This window comes from Anolis carolinensis, chromosome 1 (genome assembly GCF_035594765.1).
Source record: "Anolis carolinensis isolate JA03-04 chromosome 1, rAnoCar3.1.pri, whole genome shotgun sequence".
Lineage (NCBI taxonomy): Eukaryota > Metazoa > Chordata > Lepidosauria > Squamata > Dactyloidae > Anolis > Anolis carolinensis.
The window spans coordinates 308,762,001-308,786,286 of record NC_085841.1 but is presented as its reverse complement, the minus strand read 5'-3'; the positions used below and the strand labels follow the sequence as shown (position 1 = coordinate 308,786,286).

At 38.0% G+C, this 24,286-nt stretch overlaps 1 protein-coding gene across 4 annotated transcripts in view; it reads left to right on the top strand.

The window, feature by feature from the left end:
* Positions 1 to 24,286, top strand: part of map3k9 (mitogen-activated protein kinase kinase kinase 9) — a 55,082-nt gene that overhangs the window by 4,716 nt on the left and 26,080 nt on the right. For all 4 annotated transcript variants that reach the window (XM_008103733.3, XM_062968087.1, XM_008103719.3 and 1 more), the window contains exon 2: positions 5,176 to 5,589. In XM_008103733.3, the coding sequence (XP_008101940.2) occupies positions 5,176 to 5,589 (414 nt within the window). The remainder of the gene's footprint in view (positions 1 to 5,175; positions 5,590 to 24,286) is intronic.

Genomic DNA, 24,286 nt, shown 5'->3' with positions numbered 1-24,286 from the left:
ACAAAGACGATCTTGCCCATGAGGTACAGAAAGCAGGCAGAGTCTTCCACAGGGAAGCAAGGAAGGGGTGTGACGGGGAGCTTGGCTGTGTTGGTTCTCCTTTTTTAGCTCTTGATTTCAAGGCAGCAAAGATCCCTGGGAAGAATTAAGATTATTTTTTTCCTCCCATACTTTTTCCTCTGGATTTTTTGAGAAGCTGGTTAAATGCCTGTCTGATAACATTTTCACCAGAACTCCCTTGTGGTCACATTACTGGAAACTATGTTGGTTCTGTTGTTGAAAGTATATGTTGCATGTACATAGTTAACATTTCTGTAATTGTACTCAAGAAGTGTTCTTATTACATACAGTATATACATATATATAATGTATGTATGTATGGAGAGAAATATAGATTGCACTGAGGGAAGCATTTTTTTCCACCCATACATTGTTTCCTGTTCAGCTAGCTAGCTATGCTTTTGCCTGGTCCAGCATTCTTTCCAGCTCTTTACTTGCACATTTTCCCTCCCAAAATGCCATAATCTGAATTAGTCCTCATATTCTCCCTTTACTGGCTTCTTTGTGTAGGAAAGACAGTTTGCTTTATAGGAACTGAGAAATGCTATACATATTTGCTAGAAGGCAGAAATTGCAGAGAACGTGTTTGAGTAGATTATGAGCAAGAAGTAAAGATATTTTCATTTCCTTTGTCTTCTGACACATTTGGAAGTTTAGTAAGCCTAAAAATGCTCTGCTTTCTGTTTAGTCATGTTATTGCCGGATATGCTCATTCTTCTGCTTCTAACTCATTGCTTGCCCTTCTGGAGAACTTGGTCTGAGTAGTTTCAGAACAGTTGAACTATATGCAATTCTAATTTTGTGAGGTTGTAAGTCTATTTTTCTGTGTGAAATTATCAGCACATCTGGAATATTCTTGACTTGTGTTGTCCAAATCAAGAAGTCTGCAAAGGATTTTGCAGCCTGGTTATTTTCTTTCTTTATGAAATTAATCTTTAAAATATTTGATGACTATATCAGCTTGTTTTAAAAGGGGGAAAATACATATAGAAAGTAAAGGAAAACTAATGTCCCCCTCAAAATGGAAAACAGAACATTTTAGAAGAAGAAACTATACTTGTTGCCAATACTGCTGCTATTTTTGGTCCAACAATACATCTTCTGAAGCAAAAGCAGCAATTAACATTGCTTTCTTGTCTTCTTTTTCTCTATACCTTCTATGGAGTAATATTATTATCCTTAGGACACTTTTAGTAATCATACATGTGAGTCTCTCTGTTATCTTAAAAATCTAACAACAATTAGAGACATAATTTTTTCCATATATGCTGCATTATCTTTTTGCATTTTTATCACTTGTGTTGCATATGCTGCCAGTTCATTACCCACAATTGAAAACTTAAACTAGCTGTGTAGCCTGTCATCTTTATTTGAGGCAATAGAAGTTGCTTTGTTTAAATAGTGGCTGAGTTATTTCCCCAAGTGAAAGTGCCTTTTTATAATAGCTTTTATAGGAAATAAGAACATATTTCATTGCATTAAACTGTACAGGCAGTCTCTTAGTTACAAACATCTGACTTACAAATAACTCACAGTTAAGAACAGGTGAGACAACAGGAAGTGAAAGAAATCTACCCTAAGAAGGGAAATTTACTCCTGAAAGAGTTATCATGGGGAAAAGGTGTCTTCACTGAAGCTTTATCACTAATTCTTGTTTCCATAACAAGCCAAAAATTTCAAAATCCAACTATCACAGGGGCAGAAAGTGAGGTGAAATCTTCTGAACAGGGGCAGAGACAGCAAAACAGACACCACAGGGGTGTGAACCCTTCCCTGTGCTATCCAAATCATGCATGCATGCAGGCATACAGTATGTGTCTGGGGTGTGTGTGTGTGCGTGCAGGACTGGAGTCATGTACACTTAAAAATGTACCTGTTCCAACTTACATACAAATTCAATTTAAGAACTAACTACAGAACCTATCTTGTTTGTAACTTGGTGTCTGCCTGTATTTAAACTATAGGCTTTTTTGTTTTTTTCAAATGTGCAATTTAAATTTGATTGTAATATGTTTATCTTTCCACTAACCAAAAGGCTCCCCCAAGCTACCTAATAGAATTTCTGTATTAGAGGATGGGGAAGAGAACAAGGTTCTGAAAAATCAGAGGAAAGATGAGGGCATATGGCCTAAACTATAAGTAAATTTCCTTTCTAAAACTATAATAAAGCTTTATTGTTTACATGGTAGGGAACATAGAACTACTGTGTCAAATTTACATATATTTTGCCTTATAGATTTGTAACAGGCATAATTCTCAAACAAAATTTGTTTTTTATATTTGTATTTGTGACAAGAGATTTTCAGTATGCAAAAATAATGTTCTGATCTCATATAAGTTTGAATGTTCTATAAGTTTATAGTTCTGATGGTGTTTGAAATCTTTCTGAAAGATATTACCAGAGGAGCTGTCCATTCAGCACCATTTAGCTCAGAACCTGATTTTCCCACTGTGGTTTATAAAATCGAAAGAATTATTGGTGTCTGTGCTTTCAAGTTGCTTGTCAACCTATGGTGACCCCATAAATTTCACATAGCGTTTTCCTAGGCAAGGAATAAGGTGGTTTTGTCTCATCCTTCCTCTGTATACTTTGTGATATTGTGCAAATTTTAGTGGAACTCTTCTCTTGAAGCCACATAGAAAAGAACTTAAAGCAATTATGCCACATTGAGTATTTTGAAATAGAGACCTCAGGTCTGTGATTCTTTTGTCTTTGTCATCATGTCACATTTAAACTTCCTTCTCCTTAATATAGCAGTAAATGAAGAAATTAAACCATCCAAAACATTTCCTGGTACTAATACACCATTTCCTGTTTTTCTTTAATGTTGTTCCTCTGTGACTCTTTATCCTTAAGGCTTAGAATTCTGTTTTGTTTTTACAGTACATTCATTCAGTGATATTTCAATGATGAGAACTCCAGACCAAACATATAGAATGCATCTTCTTTAATGTATTAATCACCCATATGAAGCAGGTACTCAATTTATCATATTGTAGTTTTCCCATGAGTTATACATTCCTTTCTGGTTTGTTGCTAGCACTGTAAAATTTCCTATATTTGCTCTAAGCCTTTCTTGAAATTACATGATAGGATCAGGTGAGCATCATGGGGTGGTAATTTGCATTTCTGTGATATTCCTAGCAAATCAAAAATATATTTTTGTTATTAGCTGTTTTCATTTTGATTGTACAGTGGCATTCAAATGTTTATAATGAGTGTTTTGCCATCAGTGCAAACAAAGCATTGAAGTTGTAGAAGCAGTGAAATAATGAAAAAATAATAAATGACAAAAATCATGCATTCAGACTAATCATTCTAATCTCTGAACATATTTGAGGGGACAAGTTCCTTGAGTAGTGAGCCCCATAGAGCTGATGAAACCCAATTCTCACAAGGTAAATAACTGTGTAGAATTGCTGTATCTCTCTGGGTTACTTTGGCACAAAACAGAATCATGTAGGAGGGACTAATTCTTAAATGGGATAGAATATCAGTATTGAAAGGAGCATCTCTGTGTATAAATGGCTCCCTAAAGACTCAGGTTTGCTGGAAGGGCCATCACGGTAGGCAATGCATTGTGTGAAGACTTGGGAAGGATACCTTTTGCCTGTGGAAATCCAGTGATGGAATGCCTTCCACTCAGAGACCTGATTAGTATCAGGCTTCATTTTAGGCTTTGGCTTCATTTTAGCACATATTTTTATGGAAGCCTTTATACATTCTAACTTTTTTAACTTCTTTTATTTTCAGGTAGTTTTTTCTGTACTTAGATTGTAAATTCTTTATTATTGATTAAGATTCTAAATTTGTTTTTCTCTGTTGCTCTGAGGTCCTTTGGTATAAAATGAGATATAAATATTTTCCTAAATAAATAAAATCTTTCAGACATTCAAACCCCAAACCATTTGAGTCTTTAGAGGTTAGAACCAGGATTTTGAACTGTGCAGGAAAATATACTAGGGGACAATGCAAATAATTTAGCAGTGGTGTAATATGACCAGGCTCCTGTTAACATTCCTGGATGCCATATCATGCATAAATGGGGCCGGGCTGTGGGGCATGCTGTTGAGCAGCTGCAATAAATCAGTCTGACCATGAGTTCAAGGCCAGCCCGTGGTGGGGTGAGCACCCATCAATTAAATAAAAATAAAAAAATAGCCCCTGCTTGTTGCTGACCTAGCAACCCGAAAGATAGCTGCATCTACCAAGTAGGAAATAAGGTACCACTTATAAAGTGGGGAGGCAAGTTTAACTAATTTACGACCTGGAATGAGGAAGTGCCGTCAGAGTGGATGATGAAGCAGCTGCTCCCCCCTGTGGCCAGAATCGAACATCCCCTCAAAAGAAGGTTAAATTGCCTCTGCGTCTGTCTGTCTCGGTCTGTGTTTGATGTGTTTATGGGCATTGAATGTTTGCCCTATGTGTATAATGTGATCTGCCCTGAGTCCCCTTCAGGGTGAGAAGGGCAGAATATAAATGCTGTAAATAAATAAATACATACATACATAAATGGCAGTTTTCAAGGACAACATCGCATAGACAACACTACCGAAGTCCAACCTGGTGATAATCACAACATGTGCAGCTGTGGCTGTAAAATGCAACCAGCCTGTTCTTGGTTGTTAAGGAGCTTTAAAATATATACAGACTCATCATGCCACTACCTTTGATTAAGAGTTTCTCAGCAAAACTTATCATAGAATGTTGGATTATATGTGGTATGTTATATTTCAGCCTGCTGTGCCATAAAATATAGGCAGTGATTCCAACAAGTGATTCCAATTTTCTTGAATTATTATTGTTTAAGTTATTTTTGCTGCACCTTTCTCTGAAAGCGGATTGAAGGCAGCTTACAACAGAATAAAATCATACAATACAAAGTTAAAACATGGTTAAAATCACATATTCATAAACTTATTCCCTCTTCCCCCATTAAAAAAAAAACCTAATAAAGATACAGGAGCAAGTAATACATTTGTGCTGGATAAAATCCACTTATTTGCTTGACTGACCTGACTGGATTATTATTTTAGTCAACAAATTATGCTGATATTGAATTTTGTACACAAGCTTCTCAGAAATTTAATATCTTCATTTTTCTTTCTTTCTAGTGCTGGAGATTGACTTCTCAGAGCTTTTTCTGGAGGAAATCATTGGCATAGGAGGCTTTGGGAAAGTATATCGTGCAATTTGGCTTGGAGATGAAGTTGCTGTCAAGGCAGCACGCTATGATCCAGATGAAGATATCAGTGAGGCAATAGAGAATGTTCGTCAAGAAGCCAAACTGTTTGCAATGCTAAAACATCCCAACATAATTGCTTTGAAAGGTGTATGTCTAAAGGAACCTAACCTTTGCTTAATCATGGAGTTTGCTCGTGGAGGGTCACTAAACAGAGTACTGTCTGGTAAAAGGATACCACCAGACATACTGGTCAACTGGGCCGTCCAGATTGCTGGAGGAATGAACTACCTGCATGATGAAGCAATTGTTCCTATTATCCATCGGGATTTGAAATCCAGCAATAGTAAGTAAGGAGTAAAAAACATGCTTCTGATGTGTTCAGTAGCTTTCAGAGAGACTGGGCATCAAGAGAATTTTGAAGTAGTATGGGATAGTATTGAACACAACTATGCAAGACCAGTCTCAAAGTGCTAATTATATGTTAATAACCTGAGATGTAGTCCAATAATATTAGGTTGATAATAAATAAGGAAGGAATAGAAGTAAAACGAAAAGGATAAGGTTCCTGAGTTCCAAATTAGAACTGACATGTGGGAACTGCAGAAGTGGGGGGGGGGGGGGAAACAGTTTTGTTTTGTAGAAAGCCTTAATATAAAGTGAGTTATGAAAAGTGGAAATTGTGTAGTCCTCTGGTGGTATTGGACTACAACTCCCTGCAGCCCATAGGCAGTGATAAGGAATGTTGTGAAATTAGAGTCCAACAACATCTAGAAGTCCACACTGTTCCCATCCCTGAGATGATCAAATATTAATTGGATGTTACAGCTTGCAATAGTAAAAGCGTTGTGATAGTCTCAATTTGTACCTACTCTCAGCACTGACAAATATCAGCAGTCTATGATATGCATGATAATCCAGATCTCAGGATTTATGGGATCCATAAATATTTCTCACTTTAAAGAAAGTTCCGTAACACATCCTTTTTCTGGTCATTTGAGAACACCTCCATTGCCATGAGTAAAGAATGTCATATGCAGCTCCTCTGTGAAGACATCCTTTTGTCTGATCACTGGAATACTGTTAGATGGTGAAGGCTAATATTTACAGCAGTATTATAGTCATGGTGTAGGAGTGAGTGGGCAGCAACTCTGAGCAGGAAGTTACGTCTCTTTCCTCTAGAAGAAAGAATGGAATAATGTGTGGATATATCTGATACCTTTGTTGAAGGTATAGAATCAGAGTTGGAAGGGACCGCAAGGGCCAATTCATCCAATTTCTGGCAATGCAGAAATACACAACTAAAGTAGTCCTGAAAGATGCCCATCTAATCTCTATTTTAGAGATCTGCAACGAGACTATCATTGTCAAACAGCTTTTTGCAGTAAAAAGCTTCTTCCTTTTTTTAGATTGAATTTCTTTTCTTGTCATTTGAATTCATTGGTTCATGTTTTAATCTCTGGAGCAGAAAACAGCTTTCTTTTTCTTTTACAAGACACCTCCCCCCCCAGATATTTAAATATAGCTATCATGGCATCTTCGTCTTCTCTTCTGAAGACACAGCAATACCCAACTTGCTCAAGCCCCTTCTATACTGTCATATAAAATTCAGATTATCTGCTTTGAACTGGATTATATGAATCTACATTGCCATATAATCCAGTTCAAAGTAGATAATGTGGATGATCTGTTTTAATAATTGGATTATATGACAGTGTAGAAGGGGCTTCAGCCATTCCTCCTAATGCTTTGTTTCAGACCTTTGATCATTGTGGCAGCCCTTTTTTGTAGATGAGGAACATGTCAATATTCTTCTCAAACTATGGTGCCCAGTGGTAAACACAGTATTCTAGATGAGGTCTGATTAATGCAAAATAGAATGGCTCTAATATTTCCCTAAACTGAACACTGTATCTCTGTTTATGCAGCACTGAACTGCATTGGGTTTTTTGTTTGTTTTTAGATCACCACATCACACTTTCGACATGTTTATCTTGTGGTCTACTCATACCCCTAGGTCCTGTTCCCATGTATTGCTTTCAAGCCAGAATGTCACCCATGATCTAAATATGCATTTCATTTTTCCTATCTAGATGTAGTACCTTACATCCCCATTTAAGTGCATTTTGATAGTTTTGGCCCAGCAATCTAATCTGTCACAGTCATTTTGAATTTGACTCTGACCTTTGGATTATTCACTAACCCCTCCCCTACCTGGTGTTTATGCAAATTTAATCAACATGCCTTCATAGTGTAAGTCATCCATAAAGATGTTCAATGCCCATCCCAGGACAAAACCTTGAGGCACTCTTAGTCAACTCTCTGTAGGCTGATGAGTAGTCATTGGCACACAGTCTCTGGGTTTGGTCTAACAACTAATTACATATCCATCTAACTGTAGTACTGCCCAGTCACAGTTCACCAAGTTACCCACAAGAATATAATGGGGACCTTGTTCAAAACCTTGCTATAATCACCAGAGCCGGCCCTAGGTATTTTTCAAGTGTAGGCGAACAGAATTTTGGCGCCCCCCCAAACCAATCACTGAAAAATAAAAGCGTTGGATAAGCGAAAATGTTGGATAATAAGGAAGTATAAAGGAAAAGCCTATAAAACATCAAATTACATTATTATTTTAAAAATTAAGCACCAAAACATCATGTTTTACAACAAATCAATAGAAAAAGCAGTTCAGTACATGGTAATGTTATGTAGGAATTACTATATTTGCAAATTTAGCACTAAACATTGAACAGGGATATAGGGCAGTGTGGACTTAGATAACCCAGATAGCCCTCAGTATTAAAAAAAACTCTAAAATCAGGACAATAAATAAAGAACAACACTCTGAAAACAGAAGAAATCCAGACAGTAAACAATCAGGGACAGCTAACTCCTCCCAAAAAAAGATTCTCCCAGGCAAGAAGAAGCCAGGCCTTGAAGCCACAGGGCCATTAAATGCTAATCAAGGTGATTAATTACAACATTCACACCTGCTTCAAAGAAAAGTTCTTTCTCCCACCCTGGACCTTCTACAGATATATAAACCCCACATACCTAGCTTCCAAGTTCCTACAGACCTCACAATCTCTGAAGGCCCCAAAGGTGGGCTTGCGTGGTGCGAAGGTGGGTCTGCGCCGGCCGGAAGGCCCAGCGCGGTCGCTGGAAGGCCCGAAAGAGAAGGAGGTGGAGAGTGGTGCCCTCCTCCCAGGACGATGGTGCCCCCGGGACGATGGCGCCACAGGCAAATGCCTATTTCGCCTTATGGTTGGACCGCCTCTGATAATCACTTTGTATTACATCATAGCACTCCCATGTTTTATCATATGTTAACTCTGTTTCAAAAAGAGGCAAGATTAACTTGGCATGATTTGTTTTTGAGAAATACATGCTAGCTCTTAGTAATCACAACATTCCTTTCTAAATATACACAGGATGACTATTTAATTATCTGTTCTATGACATTTCCTGCTTTGGTGTCAAGCCGACTGGTTGTTAGTTGCTTGGATCACTTTTTCACACTTTTAAAGATGGGGACTAGGTTTGGCTTTTCCTTCTCTCAGCATAACAAATCCCACCTGAGGATTCCACTATTTCCACTCTATTGACCATCTCTGTTAGTTAAGGTCAATCCAAAATAGCTGATCCTCTTGTTGCCTTTTCCATGTTTTATACAGTGAAATTGTTTGTAAAGGACTATATCTCTCCTTTATAGATATTTGATGTATTGTTTTTTGAAAAAGATATCCAAAATTTCAGTCTGGCCTATAATAGACACCAACAATGTGGTCACTGTTTTTCTTCCATTTTGGTATAAATGAAAGACACTCAGTGTGTTTTCCATGAATCTTCTCACATGTGCACATATTGTTGAGATAGTACAGTAATTTCTTGTCTCCATCACTACTCATCAAGCATACATGTTTATACAATCTTGAAAACTACACCAAGTTTGTCCTGTGCCTCTTCATAAGTACATGTTCTCTTTTGAAGCCTAGAGTTTACGACTATTCCATATTTACTATTCTAGAAGTAGCATTTATATGTTAAAATTGCTATACTGGGAGGTAGCTCATCGAATATTGTAATTTTACTCTAAACATATTCCAGGTCCATGAACATATGGTCACTAAGTGATCTTCCTTCCTTTTTTGTATCTTTCATTTCAAGAATTGCCAACATTTTCAGGATTAGCTAGCTATGTTGGGCATGGGTCGGGATTGATTATTTTGCTATGCTACTTGGATGCTTGTGCGTTTTTGTTTGTTTTGGGCTGCATGCTCTCCCTAAACACATGATCTAAGGGGGCAAGGTTTCTGCTGACTTTGTAAGGAGCGACACAGGAAGCAGAAGCTCTATACAGCATTTGGAAAGAACATATTTGCTAGGGGTTTTGCAAATCTGATCAGGGATGGGGATCAGGAAGGGGGAGAGAGACTGTCTGATTGAAACATGAAGGGATGAAATCTTATGATTGGAACATAGTAATAGAAGGGAATAAAATATTCCAAAGAAGTACACCAAACAGGAATGGGGGAAAGTGTTGTTTTGTTTTGATCCCCCTCTGAACCTTAGAAAATGGACTTCTAAATAAAATCCTATTGAAGTAAGTACAAAATGGATATTGCTGAAACTCTTGTAAATATCTGTGTTCAATATTAACTTGGTAGTTAAAAATTGTGGGAGTGCTAGTAGATTGGCTGGAAATTTTATCTGTAGAAAAAAATGGCATTGTTTCAGACAAGGTGCAACTAATTAAAAAACAAGAATAAACCTCTTAGCAAATCTCCCCTCTGTCAATCTCCAATATAATTAGTGAGATGCTAGCTGTCAGTGTATGTTAAATCTTTCTGACCTTGGAAAGAATTTTGTCTTAGCAGTGCTTAGGTATTTATTGTTCTTTGTGCTAAGGAAATGATTATTTGACCAGATCAGAGTGGTGCTTTATAAGGTTATTACTTTCTTATGTCTTTGGCTGAGAAAGTATTTCTTCAGGATAGTTTCATCCATGTAAACTGGTTAAGTATTTTAAGAAACTATATTTATATATCTCACTGGTGATGACTTCGAAGTTCTATGTTTCATTTTGCTGTTCGCTGCATGAAATTTAAGATAGGAGTTGAATTTTCCAACTGGACTTCATTGTGTTCCCAATTGCTTTTCAACAAAGAGATACCCAATATTTCTTGCTCAGGGTTATTTCTGAAAATATGTCTTAAGTTTTATAAACCATCATTTCTTGGTCACTTGTCACAAGTAAGGATTTCCTCAAGCAGGGAAATAGTCTGGGCTTGTTCCCTTTTTAGGTTGCAAATAACTGACATGATAATCTCCTGTCTAGTGGGCTAGCAACATCCATCAACCATCACACTGTTCAAGCTGATTACTTTGTGAACTTAGACGACTGGTATAGCTCTACTCTTAGTTTATAACGGGTCAAGGGTGGGTTAGTCTAATATAGAACAAGTTTATTCGGGACTGTATTAACTGGCTGCCAAGACTGGAGCTTAACCCACATACTAAGCACTTACCATTTCCCTGTGTAGTTTTCAGCCAAGTGATCTTCATAAGGAGTAACTGAAAATTGTATAGAACTGCTAAAGCAGTTGCATTTATTTTGGACTGTGTAAATAAAGGGTTTGAATTCTTTATACATCCTAGTTTAAGAAATTGTGTGGTCCTCCCTCTCTGATTTTCCAGAAGCATTGCAGCAGGAGCTGCCCTAGGTTTTTCAGCTTGTAAGCCAACCTAGCCCCCCCCCCTGAAATTAACCCCCTCCCCAAACTTACCGCCGCCAGCGGCGACCATTGGGTCGCTTGCCACGGAACCAGGAAGTAGCTTGTATTTTCGCGAGATCTTGCGAAATATTGCGAGAATACAAAATACTTCCTGATTCCGCAGCGAGCGACCCAATGGTCGCCGCCGCTGCTGCTTCGGGTGCACCCAGGAAGGGCTGTATCCAAAGTGGCATTTTCAGCGGCGTCAATGAAGAACCGGGCCTGCATTGCAGAACATCCCGGCTGAAGAATTACTGTGGTTTCTTATACAGGGTATCTTTCATGCCTGAAACAGGACAGTTAGGAGTTTTCTAATAGCAGAAATTGATGCCTGATAAAGATGTTTTGCTGTCAGAATTTAAGCTTTGTAAGTATTGTAAATAACAGCATTGTGTTTCAATATAGCATATATACCGACTAGTAAAGTCAGAATTAGTATTATTTTCTGAATGTCAAATTTTAAGGTTGGAAGCCAAATTTTTGCTACAGACACTATCAGATAGATTCTCCTTGTAAAATCAGATACATGCCTAATGAAAGCAGGTAGAGTTTGATAGTATAGTTTACCCTTTACTCTCATGTATAAACAGAACAGTACTTTATCCTTATTATACCTTTAATTCAATAATTTTGCAGTGCCATCTTGGTTCCTTAGTCTACCATCAAGATGAAGAATATGGAGCTAATAGGGTCACAGGTACAGCAAAGTGGTTGAAAACATATAAGTGCAGTTATGCACAAGTATGAATTATATTATTTAGCATATTGTGACCATTATTATAGTAACGAAATAGTACTTTTTCTGTGTAAGTGTGTTCTTGCAATGTTCTCTAGTGGAAATCTTCTGAATAGCACAAGTGAATATCCCCTTGGCACACTGTGACATATTTCCTAAATGTTTAATAGATGACTACTCATTTACACACTCACACAGACAGGAATGCATGGAAATGTATACTTAAAGATTGGTGTGCAGAACTCATCTGTAACATTAAAGAAAGAAAAATGAACCTGAGAACTGATATTAAATGAGTAAACTAAATACGTAATTTGTGATGGATTTGCAGAGTTCATTACAGAGTTGTATACCACTGTTATGTATGAGATACTTGATATTTTTCACTTTTAGCTTTTTCATTTATACCTTTTCCAATTAGTCCAATTAGATCATTGTTTGTAATACTGATGAATTGCCATATGCAAGTTTTAATAATAATAAAAAGATCACTCCTATCCATTTCAGCTTGGATGCAGCTAATTCTGTAGACCAAGGGTTGGCAAAGTGTGACCTGAGGCCTGCATGCGGTACTTAGGACCCCTAGTATAGCCTTCAGAACCCCTTTAGTGGTTCTTCCAACACAAAGGAGGTGAATAACAGCAGAAAGTCTTTTCCTTGGGAATACCTCATTTATTGAGACTGAGATGCTGGGTTAAGCCTAAGAAATATGTTGCACATAGAACCTAAAAATACATTTGAAAAGTGAATGGTTGGTTACTGGTTGGTTGGTTTCCCCTGATGTTAAGTCCAGTCGTGTCTGACTCTGGGGGTTGGTGCTCATCTCCATTTCTAAGCCGAAGAGCCGGCGTTGTCCGTAGACACCTCCAAGGTCATGTGGCCGGCATGACTGCATGAAGCACTACCTTCCCGCCGGAGCGGTGCCTATTGATCTACTCACATTTGCATGTTTTCGAACTGCTAGGTTGGCAGAAGCTGGAGCTAACAGCGCTCACTCTGCTCCCTGGATTCGAACCTGCGACTTTTCAGTCTGCAAGTTCAGCAGCTCAGCGCTTTAACACACTGTGCCACCGGGGGCTCATGACCATGATAAAAATATTTATATCCTATAATTTTAATTGAGTCTGTGCTTTTATGGAAGCAGTGGAAGAGCTACTGTCAGTATACAGTATTGATTGGAGGGGGAGACTGGGGCCTTTTAGGTTACTTGACTTTTATTGTATTGCTTTAGACAGATTTTTAAAATATATTTATTAAAATACAGCTTTAATAATAATAATTAATTTTTTTTGTTTTCTGATATCTTGACACAAAATATGGAGCAAGTAGGGAATTTGGCAAATAGGATAGCTGCTTTAATTACCTGGCTATGGAATATTAGTTTTAAAAGAAAGATATTGGCTAGTTTTTGAAAGACACTTGTGGTATTTTAAAGAATTCATTTTTTGCATGATTTTTCTTAGACAAGTCAAAGTCTACTTCTCAAAAGTTTTTTTTTTCTACTAGGATGGGTCTCTTGAAACCGTCTTGAGTCCCTTTGGGTAAGAAAGGCGGGATAGAAATAGAAGTAAGTAAATAAATAAACCTTCTGACAGCAAATCTCCTTTTAATTCCAATCATGATTAAAAATGGCATTTTAAGTGTATTTCCTTAGGGCCCTCAGAATGAGATTTGTCTCCTCTTACAAGCAGCTTTCAGGAGAAGTGGTCTGTTCTGTTCCTTTCTGGTTATTTATATCCTGCCGTTTCCTCAATCCGGGACTCATGGTTCCTTGCGCATTAAAAAGAACTGCAGATCAATTTTATATATTCCCATGCAGCTACACCTTGGCTTTGATGCCTGTTGCAAAAATCAACAGTTTGACAAATTCTACAACATTGCAACTTTTAAAGTTTTGTGGGTCCTAGAGATTTCATTCATTTTTACATCCTGTCTAGGACAGTCATTTTTCTGTCTGGGTTTGGCTTCCAAGTGATATTCCTTTTTATCAAGCTCTTTTTCACTGATGCATTGCTACCACTGTCTTCTAATAGTGGGTTCAACAGTTTTCTGCTTTTTGGTAAATGGTAGTGATTTATGAGAAAATTACAAAATTCAGTTCTACTCCACTTTTTAATATTTGCTTTCAGTAAGTAAAATTTTGTACACATCTGTATGTGAATACATAAATATAACCCTTTGCATCTATTCTAGAGAAATGTTCTGGAGAATGAAAAAGCTTGTTTAAGTATTATGACATATTCTAGTTGATTCTATTTAATGGTTCTACTTTCTGGGAACTCTTTTTTTTTCTTCTTTCAACTGGACCAACTCAACTGCTTACATTTTTCAACAGTGCATTGGTTGTACTAATACTCAGTATTCTGTCTCTTTCCGTAATACTACATGTTTTTTCTGCTGACAATGTGAAGTGCTCTCTGATGGTACATAGACATGATGTTTAGCTAAGAGGGCTGGCACACAAAAATTGATAACTATAAGCAGCTAAAATGCAGTGAAAGGCAAGAAGCCAAAGACTTTCAAATGCAGGGTCACTACAGTATCTCATATATAAGATGCATTTTAGATTTAGGATTTTTAGAGTGAGGTTTCATTTTGAATTTGCTTTTGTCTTCTTAACACTCCATCAAAATTATCCATAGTTGTTTATCTGTCTCAAACCATAAAGTTTCATTGGTATTTTGCTAGTGGAGCCAGTGCAGGTTAAAGACAGAAACAGAAGGTAATTTTGTCTTAAATTTTAGTGAAAATATTTTTGATAAGTGTATTCTGTGTGGTAGTTCACCACTCCCTCTTGTCATCAGTCTCCTACATGAAACCATTTCTTATGTATCCCTTCTTCTCTGTTACTTATCTTCCTGTAATAACCCACTCTGGAGTTGAAGGATTCAGATGGAACAAGAGGAGGCAGATTGCCAGGAATCTGGACCTCCTGAAGACAGACATGTGCTGTGATGGTCTTGTGCAGATGCATTCAGGAATGACAGGACTGTAACTATTCCTTCCAAAATGATCTTTTGTACAACAATTGGTTCATCTATGTGCCTGTAGGATCTTGTTCGGTGGAAGTCTTCTGTTTGTGCAATGACAACTGCACCTCCTCATTAGAGAATCTTGGTGGCCTCAAATCCAAGTGGCTATGGAGCACTATATGAGGACTTCGTCTATCAGTCATTATGCCAGTGATCAACTAGCAGGGCTTACCATCTTATTACAACCACTACCTACTCCTTCTGGCACTAGAGGATACTTTTCATGGACTTTATTTATGGATCTACCCTTGTGTGCTGGTCACACTTTTATTCTGGGAGTGGTGGATTTGTTCTCCAAGATGGCACACTGTTAATGTTGGTAGAGTTTGCCTACAACAGCTCCCTCCCCAACTAGACTCAGCAGATGCCTTTTTTTGGCTAACTTTTGTTTTAACCCATGCATGTTTCCAGCAGTGTTTTCCCAGTCTTTGGAGCCTGCAATAGATCAGTTATTTTAGAAGTTATAGGACACACAGTCACTTCTGTATGAGCAATTGGATTTGGGCAAACATGAGTAGAAGTGCTTTTCAGATGGACTATCTCTTAAAGTGGGATTCCAGTCTGACTCTCCACTTGAAGTCTTCCACATTTTTGCCATTGTTGGAAGCTGGATGCCCGTTTCATAGATACTTACACTACAACAGCACAAATGGATCCTGTGGCTTTCCATTTATAAGTCTTTGTGTTCACCTTATGTTTCATTGCTCTTTCCTGCAATTGGCAGATTTCCTGACATGGATTACCACCTCCACAGTTAAGCTACTGTTACGGAGCTAAACATTCAAGGGCTTTTCTCACTGCCTTTAGATTTTGTAATTACTTGTTGTCTACTTTCTTTGTTGGTTAGAATAAAATTAAGTAGAACTCACTGAATTTAATATAGTACAGGTTGACCACCACTTATCCAGAATTGCAAAATCTGAACTACTGTACTCTCAAATCCAGAACTGTCCACATGAAAGGCTTAGATTTTGCTTTCTGATATTTCAGTGTTGACAAACTTTATTTCATGCACAAAATTATTAAAATTGCTGTATAAAAGTATGAGGCGTATATGAAACAAATTAATTTTATATTTGGACTTGGATTCTATCTCCAAGTCAGCCATATACATTTATGCAAATGTGTATATTCCAAAATATGAAAAAAATTCCAAAATTCAAAGCATTTCTGATTTCAAGCATTTCAGATAAGGGGTACTTTGTTTTTATAGACGTAAAATGGAAACGGCTGGGAATTGGTTTTATTTTTCATTGCCTTTCTCAGAACATCCAAAAAAGAAACCAGCCTGAAAATGAGATGTGCTCAAAAACAAGGCAATGTGAACAAATGTTTTCAGTTCTGTGATAGCAGTAAGTCCTGTTCAGACAGGAATATTTTCTGTGGCTGCTTGTCAAAAGTGCTTGTTCAAAGGCTGGGACAGGGGGCAGGAAGGAAAGTAAAATATAGTAAACTTCTACTAGTCAAGAATTCAGTAAGTACTGAGCTTTAATATTTTGAGGGAATGTCATTTGTCCATTTTGTGAGCTTGAAGCTAGATCACTGGTGTGTCCTAGTGTGTTGTCTGTAAGGTGACTGTGCTCAAGCTGCAGCTGATACACAAGTTGGCATCCTGACCTCTCTCATAATAGTTTGTCAGGAACACATTACATCAGTGCTGCAGTATTTGAATTAGATTCTGATATCTTCTTGGGTACATTTCAAGGCATTTAGCTTTTTGGATAAGCAAACAAAAGAGTGAAACCAATCTTTTACAGTAGAAAGCTAAAGTTATATGGAAACAATCCTAGTCCTGGTGTATATGTGTCTAGAATAGTCACATACGTTCATTCCCTTGGGCGTCTTGGTGAAGCTGTGATGGGCATTGGTAGACAAGGCTTTCAGGAAGGTGGCCTTGTCACAGCTTTCCCATAGCAGCATTCTACGCACAGATTAATAGCTTCATTGCTATCATAAACAATGATATTATCAAGGAAGAAGGATGTCATCGTAAGGAACAGTGATATGATCCCTTAGAACAGTAGTTCTCAACTTATGGGTCCCCAGATGTTTTGGTCCCCAGATGGGTCCCCAGTAGTTCTCAACCTATGGGTCCTCAATTCCCAGAAATCCTAATGGCTAGTAAATTGGCTGATATTTCTAGGAGTTGTAGACCAAAACATCTGGGGGTCCACAAGTTGAGAACCACTGCCTTAGAAAATACAGTAGAGTCTCATGTATCCAACATAAACAGGCCAGCAGAATGTTGGATAAGTGAATATGTTGGATAATAAGGAGGGATTAAGGAAAAGCCTATTAAACATCAAATTAGGTTATGATTTTACAAATTAAGCACAAAAACATCATGTTATACAGCAAATTTGACAGAAAAAGTAGTTCAATGCGCAGTAATGCTACGTAGTAATTATTGTATTTACGAATTTAGCACCAAAATATCATGTTTTGAAAACATTGACTACAAAAATGTGTTGGATAATCCAGAATGTTGGATAAGTGAATGTTGGATAAGTGAGACTCTACTGTACCTATTTTATCTGGGATCAACAGCTGTCTTTTAATCCTGAGAGTCACCTTCCAATGAGCTCCTGGTAGTGATTGATTTGATCATTAAAGACATAGGATATGTAGCAATAATCACTTCCTTATCTGATATTACAATTATGAAAATTAAACTTCTTCTAAATAATATGCTACCAGTGAAATTCATAGAGTTGCTTCAAGTCACGAATTGGAACATTTTGTCACATACGGTGGTCTTGTGGCTAGGCCTAGAAATATTAGACCGGTACATTTGATGTCGGAAGACTTTGTTAAGGTAACATTTAAGATGGCACTGGAGTTTTATTTGTTAGGAATTCTGGGCAATAATCTAGGAAGAACATTTGGGAGAATGTTGCAAGAACTGCCACAAGAACTGCAAATGCTCAAATGTGTCAACAGATAGTGCCAGCAGTGAAATCAACAGTCAGCCGTATTGCACATTATTATCATATCATGGGGAATATAGTCGCAAAGATAATCTGAGCCTGTGCAGAAGGCAGCCATCCACTGGAATAGAACTGGTGCTTAGCCTTTAAAACAGAATCTGAAAAGAGGAGTGAAGTAGATCAAATATTTCCAGAACACTTGGAACTGTCTAAAATCACATAAGTCAAATTTTAATTTACTGACAAAATGAACAATATGAAGGAAACTGGATAACTTCACATAAATCTATCAGTAAGACTACAGTGGTATCAGGAATAATCTTCTACTAAACTGACACGTTCCCCCATCCCCAAAAAGAGAAAACACATTTTGTCACTAAAATTCACAGTTAAAAGTTTTCTGATATATTACAAGATTTGTCCAAATGAGGAAACCAAAAAGGAATAGGAAGTTATAATAAAGAAATGTGAAATCGGTGCTTTGTGCCAGCTTCAGGCCTCATGAAATGTTCTTTTGCTGCCAGACACTGACGCACATTACTCCTAGAGCATAAATTTTATTGATGGTAAATGATGCAGCAAGTAGTCCACAGTAGAGAAATATATTCATTGATAGGGTGGGTCCAGCATCCCCACACAACCAACAGTAGTACTGGACCCCCAATTTAATTCTATCCAGATTATCCCCAGCAGGCAGTCAGATTCCTCATCACTGTTCATATGGGGTACAATCTTACTCCCTGACTGTGGGCAGTGGAAGCTGGATATCCAAGGTTAAAACCAATGTCTTTGTGTGCCTTGAGGGAATAGTGAGGCCCCTTGTATACTGCCATATAATCCAGATTATCAAAATACATAATCTACGTTATCTGCTTTGAACAGGATTATATGAGTCTACACTGACATAAAATCCAGTTCTAAGCAGATAATTTGGATTTTTATGGCAGTGTAGAAGGGGCCTCAGAGATGTTTTACTAGCCTCTTAGCACCTGGTATCTGTTGCTGGTCTTGCAGTACTAGCCTTGGCTGACCCTGTTTAGCTTCCAAAATCAAAAAATATCTGGTGCCTTAAGGCTATTTAGGTCATATATGTAAATCCTTTAAACATTTGGAGGGAAGGGCAAGATTTAAAAAGTCAGTCAACATACACACACACATACACCACACACTCCAGCGTGAAATAGAAAAACCCAGCATGTTGTTTAGGTGAGGTGGGCAAAAAAGCACAGTACAAGGTCACCATTGCTGTGTAGAGCTGTTACTATGCAGCCATAAAATTAACAAGGGCTCAAAAACCAGATCTGCCTAATAAAAGAGGCCCAGCTAAACTACAACTGAGAACAGATATTAAAAGATATCAAAAGGAACAAGATTACTAATGATATTAAGACCAGAGTTACATAAGAAACAAAGTATATATACTGGACTGCTGGATGATACTGGAATTAAAGGAAGATAAAATGTCAGGCTGGATCTACACTGCCATATAATCCAGTTTCTGAATCCAGATTACCTGCTTTGAACTGGATTATATGAGTCCACACTGCCATATAATCCAGTTCAAAGCAGATAATCTGGATACAGGAACAGTTTATTAGATGGAGCCTCAGAGAAACTGCATTAATTCTTTTTATCTGTTTTCACTGGAGAAAATTAAAGTTTATATTTTCAGGAAAGAACTCAGCAGTGTGTGTGTGTATGTGGCTTTAAGTTATTTGAATTTCATAGGGGTTTCTCAGACAAGTAATACATAGAGGAGTGGGAATAAGTTTATATTTTTTGCAATTGAGAGGTGTAAACCATGAGTACCTCCAAAAATTTGTATTGGGACTATGCTAACTCTTTTAACTCATAAATAATCTGAATTGAGAAAGTCAGGTTGCCAAGTTTGCTGATAACACTGATTTATTTAGAGTGGATAAAACAAAAGACATAGCAAAGAGTACTCAAAGAAATGGGGGATTTGGCATTAAAATGGCAAATGTGGTTTCATATAAAATGATGTACGTTGGGACTCAAAATCTTCAGATATGTGTTGATGTGTCTGATCTTATAGACTGACTAGGAGAAGGGGGGGGTGTAAGTGGAGTGAATGCCTGAATAAAATGTAAGCCCAGTGAGAGGTTGTCATGAAAATGGCAGATTGAACACTGGAAAATAATTAGGAAAAGAATCAGAAATTGAACTGGAAATATTTTGAAAACTGCATGCAGTTCTGTCAATACCCCTAAAAAAGTGTATCGTTAGACCCGGAAACTATACAGAAAAGGACAGAAAATAATTAAAGAAATGAGGCAACTCCCCAATGAAGTAAAGCCATACTAGTCTGGCTTTCAATAAGAAAAACAAACTAGATAAATTTATACATCGTATGGAAAAGTGTTTAGTAAGAAGTTTTCTCTTCTCATAATACTGCTGTCATGATTGGGGTCATGCATTCCAGCTAAATGAATAATGTTGCATTCATTTTCTGTTGGCTTTTCCATAGCCATCCATTTGGCCATTATGGAAACAAACTACTGAACTAGGAAGGTCTTTGGTCTGATCCGGTATGGCTTTTATGTTTTTTCGCTCACCTGTATAGCCCTAAATGACTTGAGCCTTGGATAACCTTATGTTCCAATACAGTATTAAACGTGATTGAGAATATAGGTTTAAGGTTTTCCCCTCTCTCTTGCTCTATAACTTTTTAAAATTACAGCAATGCTCTGTCTTTTATATGATACTAGCTTTGCCCGGCCACACGTTGCTGTGACTTATGGGAATTATTTGTTGGCCAGGTGGAATAGGAGTGAATAGCCTTGCAGCGTGAAAGTCTGGCCGTTTTGTGGAGTGGTTGGAGTCGTAGCATTAATCAAAGAGGCGCTTTGAAGTGTGGGTACTTCCTTAGTAGGGGAATTCTTGTTTGGCCAGATTGAATGGTATTGAATAGGTTTGTAGGTTAAAAGCCTGGTCAGTTTGCACATAAGGTATTGTTGCTAGGCGAGGTTGAATGGGACAGAGTAGTGTTGTGGTTTCAAAGTTTGGGGGTTTTGTATGTAGGGGAAATGTTGGTTGGCCTGGTTGAAAAGTATTGAATAGCCTTGATGGTTGTAAGCCTGGTCGGTTTTTACCTTGCGGAATCCTTGGTTGGTCAGTTTGAATAGGAATTAATAGTGTCGGTGTGGGAGGTTTGAATGGTGGAATTAGCCACCTTGATTAGTTTTTAATGGCCTTGCAGGTTGAAAGGGTGTTTGTTTACTGTCTGGAGGAATGTTTTGTTGGGAAATGTTAGCTGGCCCTGATTGTTTCGTTTGTAGAATTCCCAATTTCCCAGCTTTCCGAGTGTTGTTCTTTATTTCATCTCCTGGTTTTAGAGATCATATTGTTTTCTATTATTATACCATAGTAAGTCTTATATATTATACTAGCTGTGCCCGGCCACGCGTTGCTGTGGCGAAGTCTGGTGGTCTGGGAAATAAAGTATTGAGGAATTGGTGGTAGTTAAGGTCAAGGGTAAAGGTTTTCCCCTGACATTAAGTCCAGTCGTGTCTTACTCTGGAGGTTGGTGCTCATCTCCATTTCTAAGTCGAAGAGCCGGCGTTGTCCGTAGACTCCTCCAAGGTCATGTGGGATGACTACATGGAGCGGCGTTACCTTCCCGCCGGAGCAGTACCTATTGATGCACTCACATTTGCATGTTTTCGAACTTCTGGGTTGGCAGAAGCTGGAGCTAACAGTGGGGGCTCTCTCCGCTCCCCCAATTCAAACCTGTGGCCTTTCAGTCCAGAAGTTCAGCAGCTCAGCGCTTTAACACGCTGCGCCATCAGGGGATATTATTTCCTAAAGGTTGTGAATATACAATATTTCTGATTGGTTTTTTTTGTTTGTTGGAGGCAAGTATGAATGCTGCAATTAGGAAAAATGATTAGGATGTAATGGCCTTGCAGCTTTAAAGCCTGGCTGTTTCCTCCCTGAGTGAATTTTTTGTTGGGAGGTGTTAGCTGGCCCTGATTGTTTCCTGTCTGGGTTCCTTGTTTTCAGAGTGGTATTGTTTGCGATATTTTATGTGCTTCTACTGTCTGTGGCCCTGAGAAAACAGAGGATTTTCCAGACTTTGATGATGGGAATACTTTGTTGGGAGGTGTTAGCTGGCCCTGATTGTTTCCTGTCTGGAATACCCTTGTTTTCAGAGTGATGTTGTTTGCGATATTTTATGTGCTTCTACTGTCTGTGGCCCTGAGAAAACAGAGGATTTTCCAGACTTTGATGATGGGAATACTTTCTTGGGAGGTGTTAGCTGGCCCTGATTGTTTCCTGTCTGGAATACCCTTGTTTTCAGAGTGATGTTGTTTGCGATATTTTATGTGCTTCTACTGTCTGTGGCCCTGAGAAAACAGAGGATTTTCCAGACTTTGATGATGGGAATACTTTCTTGGGAGGTGTTAGCTGGCCCTGATTGTTTCCTGTGTGGAATTCCCCTGTTTATTTACTGTCCTGGTTTTAGAGATTATATTGTTCTGCATTATTCTATCCCAGTAATTATTTCATATTAAAGAAGAATCTCACTTATCCAACATTCGCTTATACAATGTTCTGGATTATCCAACGCAGTCTGCCTTTTCATAATCAATGTTTTTGTAGTTAGTGTTTTAAATTCATTGTGATATTTTAGTGGTAAATTTGTAAATACAGTACAGTAGAGTCTCACTTATCCAACATAAACGGGCCGGCAAAACGTTGGATAAGCGAATATGTTGGATAATGAGGAATTAAGGATAACCCTATTAAACATCAAATTAAGTTATGATTTTACAAATTAAGCACCAAAACATCATGTTAGACAACAAATTTGTCAGAATCAGTACACAGTAATGCTATATAGTAATTACTGTATTTATGAATTTAGCACCAAAATATCACGATATATTGAAAGCATTGACTACAAAAATGTGTTGGATAATCCAGAATGTTGGATAAGCGAGTGTTGGATAAGTGAGACTCTACTGTAAATACTACATAGCATTACTGCGCATGGAACTACTTTTTCTGTCAAATTTGTTGTATAATATGATGTTTTGGTGCTTAATTTGTATAACGATTACCTAATTTGATGTTTAATTGGCTTTTCCTGAATCCCTTCTTATTATCCAACATATTCACTTATCCTGCCGGCCTGTTTACGTTGGATAAGTGAGAGTCTACTGTATATTTCTAATCTTATATTATCTGCTCAGAACTGGATTATCTGAGGCCCCTTCTTCACAGCTGTATAAAATGCACACTGAAGTGGATTATATGGCAGTGTGGAGTCAAGATAATCCAGTGCAAAGCAGATAATATAAGATTATAAATGGGTTATATAGCTGTGTGGAAGGGCCTTGAGTCTACACTGCCATATAATCCAGTGCAAATTAGATAATCTGTGGAAGAAGTCTAAGTGAGGCCTAAATCTGCCTGTCCCCTAACTGAAACCTGGCTGTCCCTTGGTTGCTAGGCAACCAAGTGGGCAGAGATTAGCCCTCTAAACTGGCAGCAATTGGATAAAAAAAATTATTGCTCTCCCTCTAATTAGGACTTTATTTTTCTTTTCTTTTTGTTGTATCAACCTTGAGGCGTGGATGATGGGTTGTGTTGTCAAATTTTGAGGTTGGGGGGCCTGTACTTTTGTTGTTTTGTGAATTGCCGTGATGCCATCACTCTTTTATATATATAGATTTATAACTAGCTTGGGGTCCCGGCGGTGCCCGGGTTATTAGTAGACGGCATTGAGTTGTTTGGGGATGTGAGGAAATATCACTTAAGTTTGGTCCAGATCCGCCATCAGCTGGGTTCAGTGCTGTCTGTATAAGGGTGAACTACAACTCCCAGAGCCAAAGATCAATCACCCCAAAACCATGCCTGTATGCACATTTCGGCATGATAGGGCTGTGTGCCAAGTTTGGTCCAGATCCGAAGTCAGCTGGGTTCAGTGCTAACTATATAAGGGTGAACTACAACTCCCAGAGCCAAAGGAGAATCACCCCGAAACCCTGCCTGTATGCTCAGTTGGACATGATGAGGCAGTGTGCCAAGTTTGGTCCAGATCCAAAGTTGGCTGGGTTCAGTGCTGTCTATATAAGGGTGAACTATAACTCCCAGAGCCAAAGGACCTAGCAACCCGAAAGATAGTTGCATCTATCAAGTAGGAAATAAGGTACCACTTATAAAATGGGGAGGCAAATCTAACTCATTTATGACGTTGGAATGAGGAAGTGCCGTCACAGTGGATGATCTCTCGGTTCTATGTGTTTATGTATATAATGTGATCCGCCCTGAGTCCCCTTCGGGGTGAGAAGGGCGGAATATAAATGCTGTAAATAAATAAATAAATAAATAAATAATGTTGCCTAAGTACCTGATGTTGCCTGGGTTCATTTGGTAAGGATATATATTAGAAATATGCATTTTTTGATTTTGGATTTTAAGAATAAAGCTATTAGAAAATGCATAACCATATAAATAGAACCATTTATATACAGTAGAGTCTCACTTATCCAACATAAACGGGCCAGCAGAATGTTGGATAAGCGAATATGTTGGATAATAAGGA